General features: G+C 42.3%; 1 protein-coding gene across 4 annotated transcripts in view; it reads right to left on the reverse strand.

The window, feature by feature from the left end:
- Positions 1 to 21,590, reverse strand: part of DNMBP (dynamin binding protein) — a 116,932-nt gene that overhangs the window by 35,440 nt on the left and 59,902 nt on the right. The window contains exon 1 of one of the 4 annotated variants that reach the window (XM_061403087.1): positions 10,562 to 15,022. The exons of the other annotated variants lie outside the window; for them this stretch is intronic. Coding sequence (XP_061259071.1) covers positions 10,562 to 11,729 — 1,168 coding nt within the window. The 5' untranslated portion in view covers positions 11,730 to 15,022. Of the gene's footprint in view, positions 1 to 10,561; positions 15,023 to 21,590 lie in introns of those variants that run through there. 4 annotated transcript variants of the gene reach the window in all.

The following is a 21,590-nucleotide window of genomic DNA, read 5'->3' on the forward strand; positions in this document are numbered from 1 at the left end:
AGCAGAAGTGAAATAATCAAGAAGGCAAAGATAGTTTTTGTAAAAAAAAAAAAAAAGAAGAAGAAGAAGAAGAAGAAATAAACCTTCACTGTTTAATAAGCAAATTTTGATTACAGTCAGCCAACAAAACTTTACACAAAAACTTTATTTTCTAAACAGACATACATCTGATGTTTTCTTTACCAGGTCTCTTGAGGGAAGGTATAATTGCTCTAAATGAAGGCACTAAACAATGAGATGACTTGCCTGACACGACACAGCTATTACGATTCAAAACTAGCCTCTCTAGCTGGGGCTTTCCATCAAATGTCAAGGCCTGTTCTGGGTTACGTGGTTTTTCAATGTGAGGGTGGCTGTTTCCTACATCGTATTTCCATTTTTGATAATTAATAACACTACAGTGAAGTCTCAAATGTTGCTCATTAACAGGACCCTCCGGTTATTTTTGTCCTACTCTGTAAAGCCCAGACCTCCTTCTGCTTCTATTAGGTAGTTTACTTTTACTCCTTTCCACTTGTTCTCATAACACTTTATGTATCTTTTAAGACTGCGCACAAAACAAAACAAAAACTAGCTGATCTGAGTTATAATTCTGCACAAAGTTTTAATAACAAAAAATATGAATATTGAATAGAAAGCTACGAAGCAGAGTACTCCAAGATGGGGCAAAGTATAGAAAGTTGGAAAGCCCTCCACAGCTTTCTTCTGTTTCAGACAAGTCATTTCATCTGATACTCAAACACAGCAAAGCAGGGAGAAAGTAGGTGGTCTTAGACATAAATTCATGAAACAAAACAATTAAAATGAACTTAAGCACTGTGTATTTTACTACGTTAATTTAGAGGAGTGAACCCAGTCTTTCAAAATAAGGGTTTTTTCCAAGTGTGATCCAATATTTTCACAGTAAAATCTGACTAGGCCCTAGGATATCAGTCAGTACGATCTTATTTTCTAGCTGAAACTTCGGGGGAATAAAACAAAACCTCAATATGAGGGAACCTAAACTGGGTTTGCCCTGGACCCCAGTCATTCATCCTGTACAGGCTAAAATGAGCTCTTGGCACCCCAACAGTGACTCTATTTCCCCATATCTCCTTTGGCTTTCATTTCCAGGGACATACGTGGAGCTGCTTCTAGATCCTGAGAAAGCAGCAGGCATAGGGAGTAAGGCACTCAGACTACAAGTCAAAAGACCCAGAATCTAGCCCTCACTTTATCCTGACTCTTTATCCTACACAGCCTCTCTGGGTTGTTGTTTCCTGGTACGTAACAAAAGCACTGGTCCTCTCTGGTTACTTCCGGGTTCCAAAATCTTCTGTACTTTCCTACTGTTTCTTCACTTACTCCTCTTGGTCTGATATAACTAACACTACTCTCCAACCAGCTCCACAAGGCGTGTGGCTTCGTGTGTCAGTGACTAACCTGAGAAGTTAGTCACTTCCTATCTGCAAGCCTAGAGGCCCATGCACAGGCTGCTGTTACGGAACCTAGCACAACATACTTTAAATATTTGTTTCTTTATTATTCCTTGAACCTAACAAGCCCAGCTTGTCTCTGTGCCTTTCAGCTCAACTACTGTCCTTTAAGCCCAGCCAGATGAAGGCTTCTTTAGTCTTCGGATTACCCTTTACTCTAAACTTCACTTCTTGAGTAACAACACAAAATAATACTATATATCTTTTGATGTACACGTTCTGTGCCCTCAAACAGAGTATATTTCATTGGATAGCAAACATTCATTGAGTATTTATTATACACTAAGCATTAACGTAAGAGTCTAATGTACCTTATCTGCACTAATCAGCACAGCAACCAGCACTTAATAGATGACAGCAAGTATTATTATTTACCCTAGGTACTGCTCTGGGCTTCCCTGGTTGCTCAGTTCAGTCCCTGATTGGTGAGGAAGATGCCCTGGAGAAGGAAATAGCAGAACATTCCAGTATTCTTGCCAAGGAAATCTCAGGGACAGAGGAGCCTGGTGGGCTACAGTCCATAGGGTCGCAAAGAGTTGGACATGACTTGGCGACTAGACAACAACAAAAACAAGTATTACTCTGCTGTGATTATGACGGAAAACACTACTCAAGTTTTAAAAAATCATTAAATATCCTAACTTTTGTTTGCCTTAACTACTGAGCTGCCACAACTATGATGTTAGGGTAAGTTAGGTTTCAATATTCCCCTGAGAGGTAGGAGCTGAAGAGCAGAGGAAACTGAATTCTAGATCTTCAAATCACTGAGGAAAGGACAGGAGGAATTCTAGATCAATGGCAAGTGGAAGCGTTTCCAAATCTCGGTAGACTCTAAGATATACATTTTTTCATATTTTAACATCTCAGAAATGGAGATGTATTTTTCAGTAAATAGCATGTTAATTAGTCTTCGAATTAGTAGTAGCCTTTCTAATGTTACATAAAATTATTTAGTGTCTTAGAACAGAGGGTTTTAGAGTCAATGAAATGAAATATGTTTTATCTGTTTGCCTCCTCTCAGCTTATGATTTGAAGAAAGGATTTTCCTGATACCATGGAATGACTTCTGTGACCTAGAATGTAGCCCTGCCCCCTGCTGTGGGGCCTGGTACACAAATGTGTTTCTTCCCATCAGAAATGACTATGCACTGAACTGCCACACCCCTCTTACTTGACAGCCTGGGGCACTTTCTGGTTTCTCAGGAAATATTGGAAAACTGTGGTGTACGGGTGGGAGTGTCAAGTTTCTGAGCTCCCAGGCCAAAATTCCTCTGAAGGCTGGCCCTGCCATGGCACTGCAAGTGAGCCCATTGGATTCACAGCCCCCCCATGCCCACTTCAACATCCTCAGGACCGCAGGAAATACGATGCCCAAGAAGACTGTCTCTTCCTATCCAACCTCAATTTCTTGCCTTTCCTGGTTTTCTTTTTACTTTTACAGAAGCATGGAATCTCCCCAGACCAATATTCCCATTTATTGCTGATGAAATATTATCTAAAAATAATGTAGGTAACGTTTCGTGGGTTGAGTAAACTCTAGAAGTTGGTGATGGACAGGGAAGCCTGGCACGCTGAAGTCCATGGGGTAGCAAAGAGTTGGACATGACTGACTACTGAACGGTTCGTGGAGAAAGCAGACATCTGGCTCACGTAAGAATGCCAACTCATAATCCCAGAAGGCAGGACTGCCTTACCTTCTCTAAAACTTCAATGATTTTCCAACCCTTGACAAAGCAGGGCCCTGTATTTATTTCCCTTCGCCTCCACATATTTTCTCTTTCCCTCTTCTTTGCTTCCTACCTACCCATCTTAATCAGCCTGACAGTACAGCCTGATTTTAAAAAGTAAATACAGGAAATCTTGGTCAACTCTGTGCCCCCCTCAGTCCCATTCACCTCTATTTCACTGTGTGTGTGAAAGGTCTTGAAAGAGTGGTCTTCATGCAAGAAGACCTCCTTCCAGACCTCTTCCCCCATCTAATTTCTTCCTAATTAATTCTGTGTCATCACTGTATTTCCATCAACCGATAACCTCAACAAATCCATGGAATCATCCTTGACTTCCCTGGGGCATTTGAAAGTGTTGGCTATTCTCTCCTACTCTAAGCCTTTCGGTTTTCTTCAGCCCTCCCCAGAGTGTTCCCTTCTCCTGCCCCATGCCATGGGCATCCCCTAGGCTGGAGTTCTCAGATGCCCACCCTTTCCACAGCCATTCTGGTCCTCAGAGGAGTCATCAATCACAGTGTCAGTGATCACAGAGAGGGAATCACCACATGCAGGGCCAGCTGACTTCTTCCTCAGGCTCTGGTCCAAACTCCCATTTGGTTTCTAAGATTTCGATACACTAGTTCTTTCCCACACTGTATTCCTTTTTGTCACGACAACTTTGCATCTTTGCTCATAGACTTTCTCCAACCAGAAATGTTCTCCTTGTTTCTCTCTGCCTATCTCAACCCCACTACTCCTTTAAGCTTTAGTTAAAATTCAAGCATCTTCCTAAAGTCTATTCCATTAACTCAAGTAAAAACTGAGCTTTTCTTCTTGATTGTCCATAGTATTTACTGTTTAAGCTAGACACTTCTGTACTTTATTTAATTATTCATATTTTTACACTTTGTTTTTTCAACTTATCTAAAAACGTCTATGGTGGTGAGGGGTATGGGGGGGTATCCTTCCCGGCATACCCCAATGCTTGGTACAGTGCTAAGTACAAAAACTAGTTAATAAACACCTGTGTAATCACATTCAAAGGGAATATGGGATCTATGTGTTGGAAAAATATAATTGATGATGATGGTAGCAGATTATGTTTATTTAGCATTTACTATGTGCCAGGCTCTGTTGCACTACTCTAAATATTGACACATCTAAACTCACCTGTTTCTGATAATACTACCATGTATGTCAGTTTTCATACAAATAAGAAGGGCAAGGCCAAAGGATGTTCAAACTACCACACAATTGCACTCATTTCACATGCTAGCAAGGTAATGCTCAAAATCTTTCAAGCTAGACTTCAACAGTACATGAACCAAGAATTTTCAAATGTACAAGGTAGACCTAGAAAAAGCAGAGAAACCAGAGATCAAATTGCCAACATTCAGCAGATTATAGAAAAATCAAGAGAATTCCAGAAAAACATCTATTTCTGCTTCACTGACTACACTAAAGCCTTTGAAAGTGTGGATCACAACAAACTGGAAAATTCTTAAAGAGATGGGGATACGAGACCACCTTACCTGCCTCCTGAGAAACCTGTATACAGGTCAAGAAGAAACAGTTAGAACTGGACATGGAACAACAGGCTGGTTCCAAATTGGAAAAGGAGTACATCAAGGCTGTATGTTGTCACCCTGCTTATTTAACTTATGTGCAGAATACAACATGCAAAATGCTGGGCTGGATGAAGCTCAAGCTGGAATCAAGATTGCCGGGAGAAATATCAGCAACCTCAGATATGAAAATGATATCACCCTTTACTGACAAAGTTCTGTCTAGTCAAAGCTATGGTTTTTCCAGTAGTCATGTATGGGTGTGAGAGTTGGACTATAAAGAAAGCTGAGAGCTGAAGAATTGATGCTTCTGAATTGTGGTGTTGGAGAAGACTCTTGGGAGTCCCTTGGACTGCAAGGAGGTCCAATCAGCCAATCTTAAAGGAAATCAGTCTTAAATATTCATTGGAAGGACTGATGCTGAAGCTGAAACTCCAATACTTTGGCCACCTGATGCGAAGAACTGACTCACTGGGAGAGATTAAAGGCAGGAGGAGAAGGGGATGACAGAAGATGAGATGGTTGGATGGCATCACCAACTCGATGGACATGAGTTTGAGTAAACTCTAGGAGCTGGTGATGAACAGGGAAGCCTGCCATGCTGCAGTCCATGGGTCGCAAAGAGTCGGAGACAACTGAGTAACTGAACTGAACTGAATGGTAGAAAGCAAAGAGGAACTAAAGAGCCTCTTGATGAATGAAAGAGGAGACTGAAAAAGCTGGCTTAAAATTCAACATTCAAAAAACTAAGATTGTAGCATTTGATCCCATTACTTCATGACAAACAGATGGGAAAAAATTGGAAACAGTGACAGACTTTATTTTCTTGGACTCCAAAATCACTGCAGATAGTGACTGCAGCCATGAAATTAAAGGATGCCTGATCCTTGGAAGAAAAGCTATGACAAATCTAGACAGTGTATTAAAAAACAGAGATATCACTTTGCTGACAAAGGTCTGTATAGTCAAAGCTATGGTTTTTCCAGTAGTCATGTACAGATGTGACAGATGGACCACAGAGAAGGCTGACCGCCAAAGAATTGGTGCTTTTCAACTGTGGTGCTGGAAAAGAGTCTCGAGAGTCCCTTGGACTGCCAGGGGATCAAACCAGTCAATCTTAAAGGAGATCAGTCCTGGGTGTTCATTGGAAGGACTGATGCGAAGAGCTGACTCATTTGAAAACACCCTGATGCTGGGAAAGATTGAGGGCAGGAGGAGTAGGTGACGACAGAGGATGAGATGGTTGGATGGCATCACCAACTCAATGGACATGAGTTTGGGTAAAACTCTGGGAGTTGGTGATGGACACGGAGGCCTGGTGTGCTGCAGTCCATGGGGTCACAAAGAGTTGGACTCGACTGAACGACTTAACTGAACTGAACTGAGGTAATGTAAGTGGGAGATACCTAGTGGCTCAGACAGTAAAGAATTCGCCTGCAATGTAGGAGAACTGGGTTCAGTTCCTGGGTTGGGAAGATCCCCTGGAGGAGGGCATGGCAATCCACTCCAATATTCTTGCCTGGAGAATCCCCATGGACAGAGGAGCCTGGAAGGGGTCCATGGGGTTGCAAAGAGTCAGACACAACTAAGCAACTAAGCATAGCACAGCACAGATATTATAAGTAATTAAGATGATTTAAAGTATATGATTTAAAATATATGGGAGGACGTGCATAGATTACCTGCAAATACTATGTCATTTTATATGTGACTTGAGTATCTGTGGATTTTGGTATCTGCAAGGGTGTGAGGGTGGGGCAGGGTGTTGGTGTCGAAACCAACCCCCCCGCAGATACAGATACTAGGAGATGACTGCATATCCCTCATTGCCACTTTCCTCCCAAACTCCCTGTAATACATCTTGTTCCTTACCTCATGTACCAAGTGAAAAGTCTTTCCTCAGAACACATCCTCTCATCTCTCTGCTGCATGCAACACAGTTGAGCCCATTCCATTTGGAGCCTCCTCCCTGGCTCCTCTAACACAATACTTTTCTGCTCTTCTAAGTTCATTTGTTCAAAATGAACCTAAACCTGCACTTCTGGCTTCAACTGTGGTGCTGTAGTAAAAGCACTGGTCTGGGCATCCAGACATCTCCTGGCCACACGGTTCAGTTTCTCTGAGCTTTGTCTCTCCATTTAAAAACTGAGTGGCTTGGATCTAAGTTTGTTTTTTTTTTCCCACACTGTGACTCACATTTTACACTGTGGTTCAGTATATACACACATGCATTTATGTAATCCACGTATGTACAGGTATACACTCACAGAAGTAATACAGAAGTACTGCATACTTTTACTACATGAGACGTACTTGAAATTTTCTATTCACTTCTATTTTATTTTTCAAAAAATGCTAGTTGCAATCCACTAAATAGATTTCAAACTTAATCATGGGTATTTACCCACATGTATAAAATAGTGACTTGCTGAAATGTCAGGTTCCTTCTAGTAATAATATAAGAGGATTTTGTGTTCTAGCCCTCCAACCTTGAACCATTAGCCTTAACTTGCATCTGAATTCAGCCTCCTATTTCTCTCTGTAAGAGTTCTTCATATAGGTATCTTAGTATCACTTAAATTAACCTAGTTAACATAGAATTTGAAGCACTAGGTCCCCTTCCCATTGTAACTATTCATGGTCTTAAGTAAGTGTTAGTCACTCAGTTGCACCCAACTCTTTGCAACTCTGGACTATGGCCCGACAGGATCCTCTGTCCATGGGATTCTCCAGGCAAGAATACTGGAGTGGGTTGCCATTTCCTTCTCCAGGGGATCTTCCCAACCTAGGGATCAAACCTGGGTCTCCTGTACTACAGGCAGATTCTACACTGTCTGAGCCACCAGGGAGCCCGTTTATGTTCTTGGCAAGCGTAAAACCCTAGTGCTGACTTTTGGTCTAGTAACGGTAGAGTAGCTCACATTGTACGAACTTCCCTACTGAAAACTAGCAGCAACTCTGGACAAGATATTTTTGAAAACAACTATGTGTTGGAAAGCCAGCAAAAACAGCCAGAAACTGGAGGGGATACAACTCGAAACATGGGAAGAAAACTAGGTAAGATCCCTGTTTATCTGATACCCCGTTACCCCCACCCCCAGGGAATCCCTAGTGTTTTAGCATGCGGGAAGTAGAGCAAAAATTGAGAGGCAACCAATGGTGATCTTATTTGGCTGCAGAATCAAAGGTCGTGGACTCTGAAGTGACTTGATATTAAGGAAGAAATCCTGAAAAAGAGGAAGCTGCAAAGAGGACAGCCCCAAAGTCTATACAGAAATTCCCTTCAAATCCTGAACTGTGCATGCAAGTGATGTGACTAGTGAACACAGCAGAAAGCAGCAGCTGAAGGCCAAAGAGCCAAGCAGACACTCAAAACTCTCTGTGAGTTGAGACAGACTTTAAAATCTGAGTCCCTTCAAGTTGCTGCTGCTGCTACTGCTGCTAAGTCGCTTCAGTCGTGTCCGACTCTGTGCGACCCCATAGACAGCTGCCCACCAGGCTCCCCCGTCCCTGGGATTCTCCAGGCAAGAACACTGGAGTGGGTTGCCATTTCCTTCTCCAATGCATAAAAGTGAAAAGTGAAAGGGAAGTCCCTTCAAGTTAGGAGGTTCAACAAACATATCCAGTTGGAAACCTCAGCAGAGCTGCACCTTAGGAGCAAGGCCCGCCTCCCGAGACGAGGAGACACACCTTAAAGGCAAAACCGTAATAGACCTGCTGTAACAAGAATCCAAGCTTGAGGCCTTCACAGAATGAACTGTTACTACAGGTCAGGGGAAGGAAAAATCCTGGCAGAACAACTTGGTTTCTAGCCTGGGAGGTGGTCAAGGAGCACTCTGCTTCTCAGATGCAGTAGGTGGAAGGTGGGGAACAATGGGAGAGAGGAAGGGAAGGGCATTATGCCTGTAAACACAGGGTCCGAGGACAGACGTCTGTCCAGTGGGGGGTCAATCTGGATCTCAGAAGGGAGGGGACCATGCAGTGACAGCTGGGGAGGGGGAGGATTTGTTAGGGGGAAGGGTGATGGGTGGATAAGAGATGAAGAAATCACAACTTATGAGCACCTACTATGTTCTAGACATGTGATGTTTTATTTATATTATCTCACTATGAGACAGGTATGATCATCTTCACTTAACAAATAAGAAATCCAAAGCTCAGAGAAGTTAAATAATTTGTCTAAAGCTACACTACTAGTAAATGGGGGAGCTGAGATATGAATTCAAGGCAGAAGATCAAACGCGTTCCCTTCTGTAAGCACCTGTTGTGACTGTCTAACTTTCAGGAAGGGCAATGGCACCTGTGCTGTAAAACAGCTAGCAAAGTTAGAAAGCAAAAAGATCTCTGGGACAGACCAAAACATTGTTACAGGTCAAGGAGGGTATTAGAGGTATGAAAAGAAGTGTTAATGTGAATATACTATCAAAAGTTAAGTCCTCAAACATAAAGAGAGAGTTATAAAAATGGAAATGTTATCAGGTGGAACCAAGCTGATCTCAGAGAGCTCACTGGGCATATTACAACACTCCAGAGAGAAAGGTTTGACTCATAAGTGAAACAATAAACACAGTTAGGAGGCTTAATACAATAAGGAACTAACGAAAGGAAACAAAGTTCACAGCTGTGGGGGAAGGGAAACGGAGTGACGCAAAAAACTAACCTAAGGAATCACAGAATCAGACATTTTTAAGCTGAAAAGAATGTAGAAGTCATCCAATCCCCACCATTTCAAAGTAAAAATGCACCTAGGAAAACATAGCTAGCTGCTTAATATCTCGAGTTTGGTTTCATTCTTTATCTTTGCAAATGCAGGTAGAGAGCCTGCTTTGTCCAAAACAGCACCCTGGAAATTCAAGTTAAGTCTGTGTTGAAAAGACCCCTGGACAAACCACCAGCAGCTCCAGGATCACAACAGGGACTTATCTTTTCAGTGGCTCCACCACACTTCTAACCACCGGGCCTGTTCTGAAGGAGACCTGGACAAGAAAGCCTCCACTTGGGAGGAAGGTGTGAGATGGATTTTCTAGATCCTTCACATTTTCTGACTCTTTCTCCTCTCATCATGTTCTGCACTCTCCCAAACTGGCCAAAACCATAAAGTCTGCTTGACATGAGTATAACACACACAAAAAAGATTTAAAAGGAAGTCCAGTAATTGCAACAACAAAATAAACTCGGTTCATTTCAGAGACCTGGAGAAGACAAACTGGCAACAAAGAAAGAACCTCTAATGATAAAAGACCCTTAATATCCCCATTTTACATCTTCAAGTTCAGGGAGACAAATTCACCTGAATAACTAACACATACAATGCACCATTAAAAATATACTTTTCTCATTTTCACAAGAGGTTTGGTGTGCACCATTCACTTAAGATTCCTAAATGTCAAGGGATGAACCATCTGTAAAACAAGTTAAGTCTTCTTCCCTCTAAAATCTAAAGAAGTGCAGGGATTGAGAGAGAGAACAGGCCAGGAAAATAAATTTTCACTTGGTGCCCTGATAAAGGACTTGCCCAGGCTCCATAAGATAAACAAAGGATATTAAAGTAAAAACGGAAAGATCTTTGGATTACAGACCCTGAGAAAAACCATCTAAGGTAAAGGAGAGTTCCCATGAAAGCAGCCTGGTTTTGAAAGCCAGGTCGCAAATTTACAGCACTATGCACACTCTTGGCTCTTCTCACTCAGGATACACTTATTAAAAAATTTGGGGCCAGTTTCCTGAAGTTTACAAATGTTCCTGGTACCTAGAAGAACTATTCCTTTTATTTATTCCCAGTCTTATCCTCTAAGAAGCCTGTCTGAGTTCCTACCTTGGGCTCTCCTCCTGTTCTGCACAAATTCCGAGTGTCTCAGGGTGCCCGGTGCTGTGCGGCGGAAGCAGCTGTTCCTTTTCCAAGTTTCTGGGCCATTTAATCTTCTCTCTTCCTCTACATGCCAGCTATTCTTCTCTAATGAAGTGCCCCGAGGAACGCCACCATGATGTTCTCCTTGGTTCCCCCTTGTCCACTGACTTCTCGGACCCTCTGGGAAGAACCCTCTGCTCTCAGGTGCCATCATTCCTGGTCTGTCGATGCCATTACATTCTGAAGTCTTCCTCTGGTGGAGAGAATCTGCTCCTCTGTAATTCTGAAATTTATATTCACAGTTTGCAAATAGAGAATCAGAGCCTCTATTCTCCATATGAAAACTACTCTGATCCCCAGCATGAATCTTGGTTTGGGGATCGATTTTATCATTTTGATAAACATTCCTGTCCCCGTCACAGTATTTGACAAATTCATTACGTTCACTGACACCACTCAAGTCTGGGAAGTCCACAGACTGACCATTAGTATAATAATTCTCAGGAACATGATCTAAATCACTGAGGTCTCTATGATAAAAATTAGTTTCTTTACAGTCCTCAAGATTGTAATTATGATTCCTGCGGTCTATATCCTGGGTTTGAGGCTGACCAAAATTCCCCGCAGAATCGTTCAAATCCCTGCAGTCAGTCCACTGTCCAGTTTCTTTAGAGTTCTTAGGATTATGATTCAGATTCTGATGATTTACGCAGCCATTCGTCTCCCCGTATTCTCCAACTTTCTGGGTTACAAATGGGCTTCCTGTAAACCAATCATCTTTAGTCATGGAGTTCGGATTCCCATCATCTATATTTTCTGAATTACAATCACCACAGCCTGGAGTCACACTTCTGTTGTACACACAATCCTTTCTACTTTCCTTTGCTTCTTCATCGTCCACATAACTTGGTTCACTCTGTTCAAAATCCCAGTATCCACAATGCCTTTTTCTGTAGGGCCGATTCTGCCTTGTGGTTTGGTGTCTGGAATCCCAGTCATCCTCTCTGTAAAGTCCACCCAGAGCAGGAAGGTCCCTTCTCTGTAGACTTCTGCAGTCTCCATACTCCTGGTTGGAGCTCCAGTCCTCGTTCTTCTGCAATTCTTTTTCTTTCTTCATCTTGTGGGTTTCACACATATTCACTGCCCTCAAAGACACACGTTCTCTCTCTCTCTTCCATGGGTCTGGGTTGAGCTCAGACAAGGACAGGTGCAGGGTAGCCCACGGTGGTATCTGTCCTTCTTAAAATGTCTCCCAAAGCACTTCAAATGCTCTTCTTGCTACTCTGGTCGGAGCACGAAGAGATGTGGAGTAAATTCTATCTCAGGATCCAATCAGTGAGCTGCTCTAGCTTTCCCCACGGAGCCCTGAAGGTAATTAGTAACTAGCGTTCTCGTGATTGGAGTTGGCAGTTTTGTTTCGTGTTTCCTTCAAGCTGGTCAAACTGGCTTGGCTGCTTTATGAGCTGAGGGCAGAAGCATTCTGCTGCTCTAAAGGCTTTGCAGAAAAAGCAGAGTGAAAGAGAAACAGCCCCCTCTAACAGCCCGAGGTAAGATCATGTAACACTTTCATCTGCCTCTTTAATCCTTTAGTAATCAATCAGGGCTATGAATAAATGCTTTCATGTGCAGCGCAAACTGGACCTCCACTGCCCGTCCTCCGAGTCTGGCTTTACTCCTTGGACACCTGAAACTCTTCGGGACACCGTTCTCTTTAGTTAGAGGCAGGACTCTTCCGCCTTTGAGAGCTTTGCTTTTATGGGATTCAGGTTACCAGTTGGTGTACACTCAAATCACAAGCTGTTCAAGCTCCTGTCCGCAGACACACTGGCTATCCCACTCAAGGAAGAAAAAGTACATCTTTTATTCTGATTTGGTGTGAGGGTAATTTTATAGTGTAAAAACTCTTCCCCAAAGGAATACAGTTATGTATGCTTTCACATTTTCCTTGATACTTGTCATGTCAGAGAAGCATCAAAACCATTCATCTCCTGGGACTTCCCTGGTGGCACAGTAGACAGGAATCTGCCGCCAATGCAGGGGACATGGGTTCGGTCCCTAATCTGGGGAGATTCCACAGGCCACAGAGCGATTAAGCCCGTGTGCCACAGATACTGAGCTTATGCTCTAGAGCCCTCAAGCCACAACTAGTGAGCTTGCACGCTGCAACTACTGAAGCCAAGAGCCTAAAGCCTGTGCTCTGTACCAAGAAAAGCCACTGCAAGGAGAGGCCCGCAGGCTGGAACGAAGAGCAGCCCCTTCTCTCCGCAACAAAGACCCAGTGCAACCGAATAAATAAATTATATATTTCAAAAAACTCATTCATCTCCTAAATCTCTTTTCCACCTAATTCATGTAGCATATTTAGGAACTGGAGAATGAGACTAGAAATCAGAAAGGTGGGTATAAAAATACCATTTTGAATTCATCAATAATAGATTATTTTATGTGAAGCACTGTGGAAGACAAAAGGACGAAGTTAGTCTCTCTTACGACACAGGAGCAACACACTATAAAGTATGACTGGAGGAGAAAGTACCGTAACAAACACAAATGGTGATGGCAAAAAGCACGCTCTGGTGGGGCAACTGCAGCTTCACAGCAGTAGTGTTTGAGCTGTGCTTTCAAGTAAAAGTAGGGTTTCCAAAGACTTTCCACACATGGGAAACTAGGAAAGGGGGAACAGTTGGAAGGGTACATGTGTGGAAAAAAGTAACAGGATCATGCTTGAGGGGTAGGTTCAGGCAGATCTGAAAGGACTGAGGCCACTTACTTTAATGAGTAATGAAGGGTCACTGAAGGCTTCTCAGAAAGAGAGTGATATGCTAAGAGAGCCTTTAGTAAGACTACACTTTCAGCTATGGTCATCTATCAAGTGTCCTTGAACTTTTATCTAATCCCTATTTGTGAAACAATATAAAGAACCCTAAGAAGACCAGGGTTATAAGCTTTGTCAATAATTAGATGTTTACTCTTGGATAAACAAACTGGTTCCAAATAAGGAAAGGAGTAGTCAAGGGTGTATATCGTCACCCTGCTTATTTAACTTACATGCAGAGTATATCATGAAAAATGCTGGGCTGGATGAAGTACAAGCTGGAATCAAGATTGCTGGGAGAAATATCAATAACCTCAGATATGCAGATGACACCACCCTTATGGCACAAAGCGAAGAACTAAAAAGCCTCTTGATGGAAGTGAGAGAGGAGAGTGAAAAAGTTGGCTTAAAACTCAACACTCAGAAAACTAAGATCATGGCATCCAGTCCCATCACTTCATGGCAAATAGATGGGGAAACAATGGAAACAGTGAGAGACTTTACTTTTTTGAGCTCCAAAATCACTGCAGATTGTGACTGCAGCCATGAAATTAAAAGACTCTTGCCCCTTGGAATAAAATTTATGACCAACCTGGACAGCATATTAAAAGCAGAGACATTATTTTGCCAACAAAGGTCCATCTAGTCAAAGCTATGGTTTTTCCAGTAGTCATATATGAATGTGAGAACTGGACTATAAAGAAAGCTGAGCGCCAAAGAACTGATGCTTTTGGAATGTGGTATTGGAGAAGACTCTTGAGAGTCCTTTGGACTGCAAGGAGATCCAACCAGCCCATCCTAACTCCTGAACAGTCACTGGAAGGACTGATGCTGAAGCTGAAACTCCAATATTTTGGCCATCTGATGTGAAGAACTGACTCATTGGAAAAGACCCTGATGCTGGGAAAGATTGATGGTGGGAGGAGAAGGGGATGACAGAGGATGAGAAGGTTAGATGACATCACTGACTCAATGGACATGAGTTTGAGTAAGCTCCAGGAGTTGGTGATGGACAGGGAAACCAGGCATGCTGCAGTCCATGGGGTTGCAAAGAGTCCGACACGACTGAGTGACTGAACTGAACTCTTGGATAACCACTTATTCTCTCTGGGACTCAACCTACCCATTTATAAAATGAGGCAGTTGGCCCCAATGACATCCTTGACTGCTTCTTTCTTAAAAATCCATGCTTCTGTTTTCCTCGAAACTCCTTTTCCTTTCCTGAAATACTGAATGTACTGTGATACATCTTTGGAGTCTATACTAACAGAATTAACCTCTAGATTGTTAAATCTGATTTTCATGCAAAGTCTTTGTTCTTTTGTTCTGTTGCAGTAGCAGGAACAGCCCTGGCAGCTGCCATGCTGTCAAGTGTGTTTTATGGGCCAAGATCAGGATGAGGACTAGGAGCTGACATATATATTCTTTGATCTTCACTAACTATAAGGAGGATACTGTATTATTTTTATTTTACTACAGATAAAGAATCTTTGAGACTTTGAAAAACCTCTCCAAGATCACAGAAACCAGTAGAAGGAAGGGCCATAATTTAAACCCAGATCTGTCTGACTTCATGGCACTAGACGAAGAGGAGTATCTGAAAAACATAGGAAAATGTTCATTTCCCTCAAATCGGGTCTAATTCACACTCTATCACTGCCAAGGTGAGTGTGCACACACTCCACCCCATGCACCACACAGCCATCCCCTCTCTGTCTTCAGTCCTGGCTTACTTTTACCCTGCCTGAGTGTTGACCCTCAACACCCAACTGAAACGAACACCCACACCAGCACAGTAACAGACTGTCCAGTACTTGTGACTCAGTCATCAGTCATCTAAAACCTCCTGCCTAAACCCAATAAAGATCGTGATTCTGTTCACAAACCAACAGGATGACATCATTTAGGAGGACAGCTTTGACTACGCGTTATACAGAGTGACAGGGTAAAAGAGGGCACATGAGATGAGGAATTAGGACAGCTAGCTTCCAGAAGTTCCATTTTGGCTAATAACCAGTTTATAGCTATGCTTAATTTCTCTGGCTGTCAGATTTCTTATGTGTAAAATGAAGTTAATAATTTCTCTGCCACTTTAAATCTAAACTTCTATGATCTTACTTATTTCTAAGCAAAAGTGAAAAGTAAAGATTTATCTTTCCCTGTTATGGAAATGGAAAAGTTCCTCTTAGCAACTTCAAGTCTTCCATAAAGCATGATGAGAAACAGGCCTAGTAAGTCAACCAGGAGAATAAATAAAAGAGGATAAATTACAGGTGAGACGAATACTAGTTACATGAAGGTAAAAAGAAATGATCTGTGGATGAGTGAAGAGTGAATAGCTGGTTATAATCAAAGAGCTCCCTTCCCCCATCCTTACTCCCTCTCTCTTTTTCTAGGCTCTACTGCCTTTAGGACTTTAAAGATAGTTTGTATAAAAATGTAAACTGTCTCAGCTTTACCTCACTACAATGACCCAGAACTAATCAAAGTTGTGAATGGATTGCTCTTCTCATGTGATAAATCTGTGTGCAAAGAAATGTGGCCCAAGGGGATGAGGAGAATACCTTTCCCATTTTTCTCAGTTCCAGTCCTACTGGTGAAATATAATCTTGTAGATAGTTATCCTCCCTTCCATTTGACGTAACAGTCACATTCCACAGATGCTTGTTTACTGAGGGCTTCCCTAGTGGCTCAGACAGTAAACAATCTGCCTGCAATTTGGGAGACCTGGGTTCAATCCCTGGGTTGGGAAGATGCCCTGGAGAAGGGAATGGCAAACCACTCCAGTATTCTTGCCTGGAGAATACTACAGACAGAGGAGCCTTGTGGGCTACAGTCCATGGGGTCGCAAAGAGTTGGACACAACTAAGCGACTAACACACACACAGAGGGTGGGTGATCAGCTACAATGTCCCTCTGTGGATAGAAATTCTGTGAGCATAACACTAGAAGTGAAGGTGGAGCAGAATTTAGAGGATGAGAGAAGAGACACAAAGCATAGAAAAGGCAGAGGAACAAAAGGGAGGAGATAGCTTAAAAAAAAAAAAAACCTAGTAAGAAAAGGTAATCACCCTAACTTTCCACAATCTCTCTGTAACTGCCCACAAGGTTCCTCCAGCCTGATGATCAACTTCTCCTCACTTTCTAAGACTCTACCCCAATGACACTCTCTGATTCCCATAGTTCTTGCTATTTTTCAGAGCACCAGGCAAATATCCCTCTCATCTTACCTGTTACTTTATTATACTTGTTTATCTTTTATTACACCGAAAGCCTGAGGGCAAGGGTCACATCCAATCTCCAATACAGCTCTATACTGGGTCACACAGGAGGTACTCCCAGGCTTAATGAGTTGATATGGTCACATCCATTGGGCACAGGCTAGATCCTATCGAGGCAGAGGGCAGGAGCACTCACAGGTTAAAAGCACAGGCTGTGCTTTTTTTTTTTAAACCCTGACTCTGCCACTTACTAGCTGTGTCATCTTGGGAAAGTTACTAAGCCTGTTTCTTCATCTTTTCATCATCATATCCACCATCCTACTTGCATCTATACCCATCTGTTCTGCGTTCCCTCTTGTTAGAATGGAAGAACTGTCTCTGCTCTGATCAAACAGGCCAATCTCTCTATTGGTTCACTGTTCCCACTCCCGCCTGACCCTCAAAGACTTTGTTTCGGCAATTAGCTACCGCCACCACCACGACCTCTTCAGTGTGCCCACTCTAACCACCAGTCTCATAAGCCTGTCAATGTTTCCCATCCTACAAACATCTGTTGGCTCCTCAGTCCAACACTGCCTTCAGGTGCTACCCCATTTCTTTGCTTTCCTTTATAGCATACTTCCGCTTTGAAAGACTTCTGAGCAAGCAAATACTCAATGCTTCTATTTCCTTACCCCTCAGCCCACAATGTGGGAGACTCGGGCTGAAACCCCGGGTTGGGAAGATCCCCTGGAGAAGGAAATGGCAACCCACTCCAGTATTCTTGCCTGGGAAATCCCATGGACAGAGGAGCCTGGCAGGCTACAGTCCATGGGGTCACAAAGAGTCAGACACGACTGAGCGACTACCACACACAATAAGGCTTTTATCCCTTTGCTATCACTGTACTGAAACTGCTCTTTACAAGGTCATCCAATCCAATGGCCATTCCTGGAACTCACCTCACTTGGCCTCTAAGTAGCTTTTGGACACAGTCACTTTCTCTTTCTTGAAGAGCTTCCTTCACTTGACTGCGTGCTCCTTTTCCTTTGCTGATTTATCTCCCTAGTCTTGCATATTTCTAAATAGTGGCTGCCCCAGGTCTTCTCCTTTGTACCCAACTACCTAGCATGGGCTTCCCAGGTGGCACTAGTGGTAAAGAGCCTGCTTGCCAATGCAGGAAACCTAAGAGACTTGGGTTCAATCCCTGGGTGGGGAAGATACCCTGGAGGTAGGGCATGGCAACCCACTCCAGTATTTTCGCCTGGAGAATCCCATGGAGAGAGGAGCCTGGTGGGCTACAGTCCATAGGGTCACAAAGAGAGGGACACAAACATGCCCCACACCTAGCACACAGCAGGAACTCAAGGAATTCCTAGACTAGGAATGTGGTTTCCAATTCTTAGTTCAGCTGCCTTTCAGCCTAAGGGTTAATTAGGAGGAGTTGTAAAGAAGATCCTATCTATCATTAAGGTTAAAAAAAACTCAAGGGATATCAATACAGCTGCAGCCTCCAGCTATGTGGGAAGAGAGGACCTGGAAATGAAGAAGACAGATATCTAAGATTAAAAAGTAAATTCCCCAGTAAAGGAAGAGACTATGAACTAATTAAAAGACAATTGACTGGGACAGAGGAAGAAAGACACAGAGAGAAAAAGAATCTGGGAGTACTGTAAAAAATAAAAAACAAAGACTAGAATATAGGAAAACAAGAGTGTTAAAAAGAGTGTAAACCTTATGATGAACTTAAAGATGAGTTAGGCGAAGGTTACAAATCTTGGGGATGTTACTAGTATGAATGGGTCAACATTTTGAAAACTTAAGTAACTTCATGATAAGCTAGCAGTCAAAAGTATATCTGTGAGGAAGGATTAAATATTTATATATATACATACATATATGCTCTTAAATTCATAGATACATGTAATTTAACAAATAGTTTTCAACAGATAAGAGTACTAAAAAACATTTGGCATAAATTTTTTTAATTAATTTATTTATTTTTAATATAAATTCAGTTCTTTTAACTGGAGGCTAATTACTTTACAATATTGTAGTGGTTTTGCCATACATTGACATGAATCCGCCACGGGTGTACATGTGTTCCCCATCCTGAACTGGTGATTCATTTCACATATGATAATATACATGTTTTTAGTAATAGCCAGGACATGGAAGCAACCTAGATGTCCATCAGCAGACGAATGGACAAGAAAGCTGTGGTACATATACACAATGGAATATTAGTCAGCAATTAAAAAAATACATTTAAATCAGTTCTAATGAGGTGGATGAAATTGGAGCCTATTATACAGAGTGAAGTAAGCCAGAAAGAAAAACACCAATACAGTATACTAACGCATATATATGGACTTTAGAAAGATGGTAATGATAACCCTACATGCGAGACAGCAAAAGAGACACAGATGTATAGAACAGTCTTTTGGACTCTGGGAGAGGGCGAGAGTGGGATGATCTGGGAGAATGGCATTGAAACATGTATATTATCATATGTGGCATAAACTATTTTGGAAGTAAGTTGTCAAGAGTCAGTCGGGATCCCTCCACCTTGAGCACTTACAGATCTGAGTTTTCCAAGTGTTGTTCGCTACCACCCACTCTCAGATGTCACCGTCACTCCTTAAGTCTCAACACGCTGGCAATACAAGCTGGCGCAGCAAGGAAGCACATACAGCTGCACAATGAAACCCACCTGGATCTGGGCCCCAGCTCTCTCACTCACCAGCTGTGAGACTGGGCAAACCTCGGTTTTCTCTTTATCAGATGTGGACAATTCTGGGAACTGGAAAAGTATATAAAAGCACCTTGCACATTGTTCAACAAAGAATAAGCACTCAATTAATTTTAATTTCTGTCACCATTCAGCTCCTATCACCAGTTCCAATGACACCATTTCAGTTCCTATCTTCCAGACCGCTCACTCCCTCTTCTCTTTTTCTCTATCTATACTTTTTTCTTTAATCTCATTAAATATTATGGCTTTAAATAATGTGTATGTGCTAACAGAATTGCTCAAAATTCTCCAAGCCAGGCTTCAGCAATACGTAAACTGTGAACTTCTAGATGTTCAAGCTGGTTTTAGAAAAGGCAGAGGAACACCAAAGATCAAACTGCCAACATCTGCTGGATCATCAAAAAGCAAGAGCGTTCCAGAAAAAACGTCTATTTCTGCTTTACTGACTATGCCAAAGCCTTTGACTGTGTGGATCACAATAAACTGTGGAAATTCTTCAAGAGATGGGAATACCAGAACACCTGACCTGCCTCTTGAGAAACCTATATGCAGGTCAGGAAGCAACAGTTAGAACTGCACATGGAACAACAGACTGGTTCCAAATAGGAAAAGGAGTACGTCAAGGCTGTATATTGTCACCCTGATTATTTAACTTCTATGCAGAGTACATCATGAGAAACATTGGGCTGGAAGAAGCACAAGCTGGAATCAAGATTGCCGGGAGAAATATCAATAACCTCAGATATGCAGATGACACCACACTTATGGCAGAAAGTGAAGAGGAACTAAAAACCCTCTTGATGAAAGTGAAAGAGGAGTGAAAAAGTTGGCTTATTTAGAAAACTAAGATCACGGCATCTGGTTCCACTCAGTTCAGTTCAGTCACGTTCGACTCTTTGCGACCCCATGAATCGCAGCATGCCAGGCCTCCCTGTCCATCACCAACTCCTGGAGTACACCCAGACTCACATCCATCGAGTCAGTGATGCCATCCAGCCATCTCATCCTCTGTCGTCCCCTTCTCCTCCTGTCCCCAATCCCTTCCAGCATCAGAGTCTTTTCCAATGAGTCAACTCTTTACATGAGGTGGCCAAAGTTCTGGAGTTTCAGCTTTAGCATCATTCCTTCCAAAGAAATCCCAGGACTGATCTCCTTCAGAATGGACTGGTTGGATCCCCTTGCAGTTCAAAGGACTCTCAAGAGTCTTCTCCAACACCACAGTTCAAAAGCATCAATTCTTCAGCGCTCAGCCTTCTTCACAGTCCAACTCTCACATCCACACATGACCACAGGAAAAACCACAGCCTTTAGTAGACGGACCTTTGTTGGCAAAGTAATGTCTCTGCTTTTCAATATGCTATCTAGGTTGGTCATAACTTTCCTTCCAAAGAGTAACTGTCTTTTAATTTCATGGCGGCAGTCACCATCTGCAGTGATTTTGGAGCCCAGAAAAATAAAGTCTGACACTGTTTCCACTGTTTCCCCATCTATTTCCCATGAAGTGATGGGACCGGATGCCAATGATCCTCGTTTTCTCAATGTTGAGCTTTAAGCCAACTTTTTCACTCTCCTCTTTCACTTTCATCAAGAGGCTTTTTAGTTCCTCTTCACTTTCTGCCATAAAATTTGGCAATTTTTCCTTATTACCAAATTCAGACTTAAATTGAAGAAAGTAGGGAAAACCACTAGACCATTCAGGTATGACTTAAATCAAATCCCTTATGATTATACAGTGGAAGTGAGAAATAGATTTAAGGGCCTAGATTTGATAGATAGAGTGCCTGATGAATTATGGACTGAGGTTCATGACATTGCACAGGAAGACAGGGATCAAGATCATCCCCATGGAAAAGAAATGCAAAAAAGCAAAATGGCTGTCTGGGGAGGCCTTACAAATAGCTGTGAAAAGAAGAGAAGTGAAAAGCAAAGGAGAAAAGGAAAGATATAAGCATCTGAATGCAGAGTTCCAAAGAATAGCAGGAAGAGATAAGAAAGCCTTCCTCAGCGATCAATGCAAAGAAATAGAGGAAAACAACAGAATGGGAAAGACTAGAGATCTCTTCAAGAAAATCAGAGATACCAAAGGGACATTTCATGCAAAGATGGGCTCGATAAAGGACAGAAATGGTATGGACCTAACAGAAGCAGAAGATATTAAGAAGAGGTGGCAAGAATACACAGAAGAACTGTACAAAAAAGATCTTCAAGACCAAGATAATCACGATG

This window comes from Bos javanicus, chromosome 26 (genome assembly GCF_032452875.1).
Source record: "Bos javanicus breed banteng chromosome 26, ARS-OSU_banteng_1.0, whole genome shotgun sequence".
NCBI lineage: Eukaryota > Metazoa > Chordata > Mammalia > Artiodactyla > Bovidae > Bos > Bos javanicus.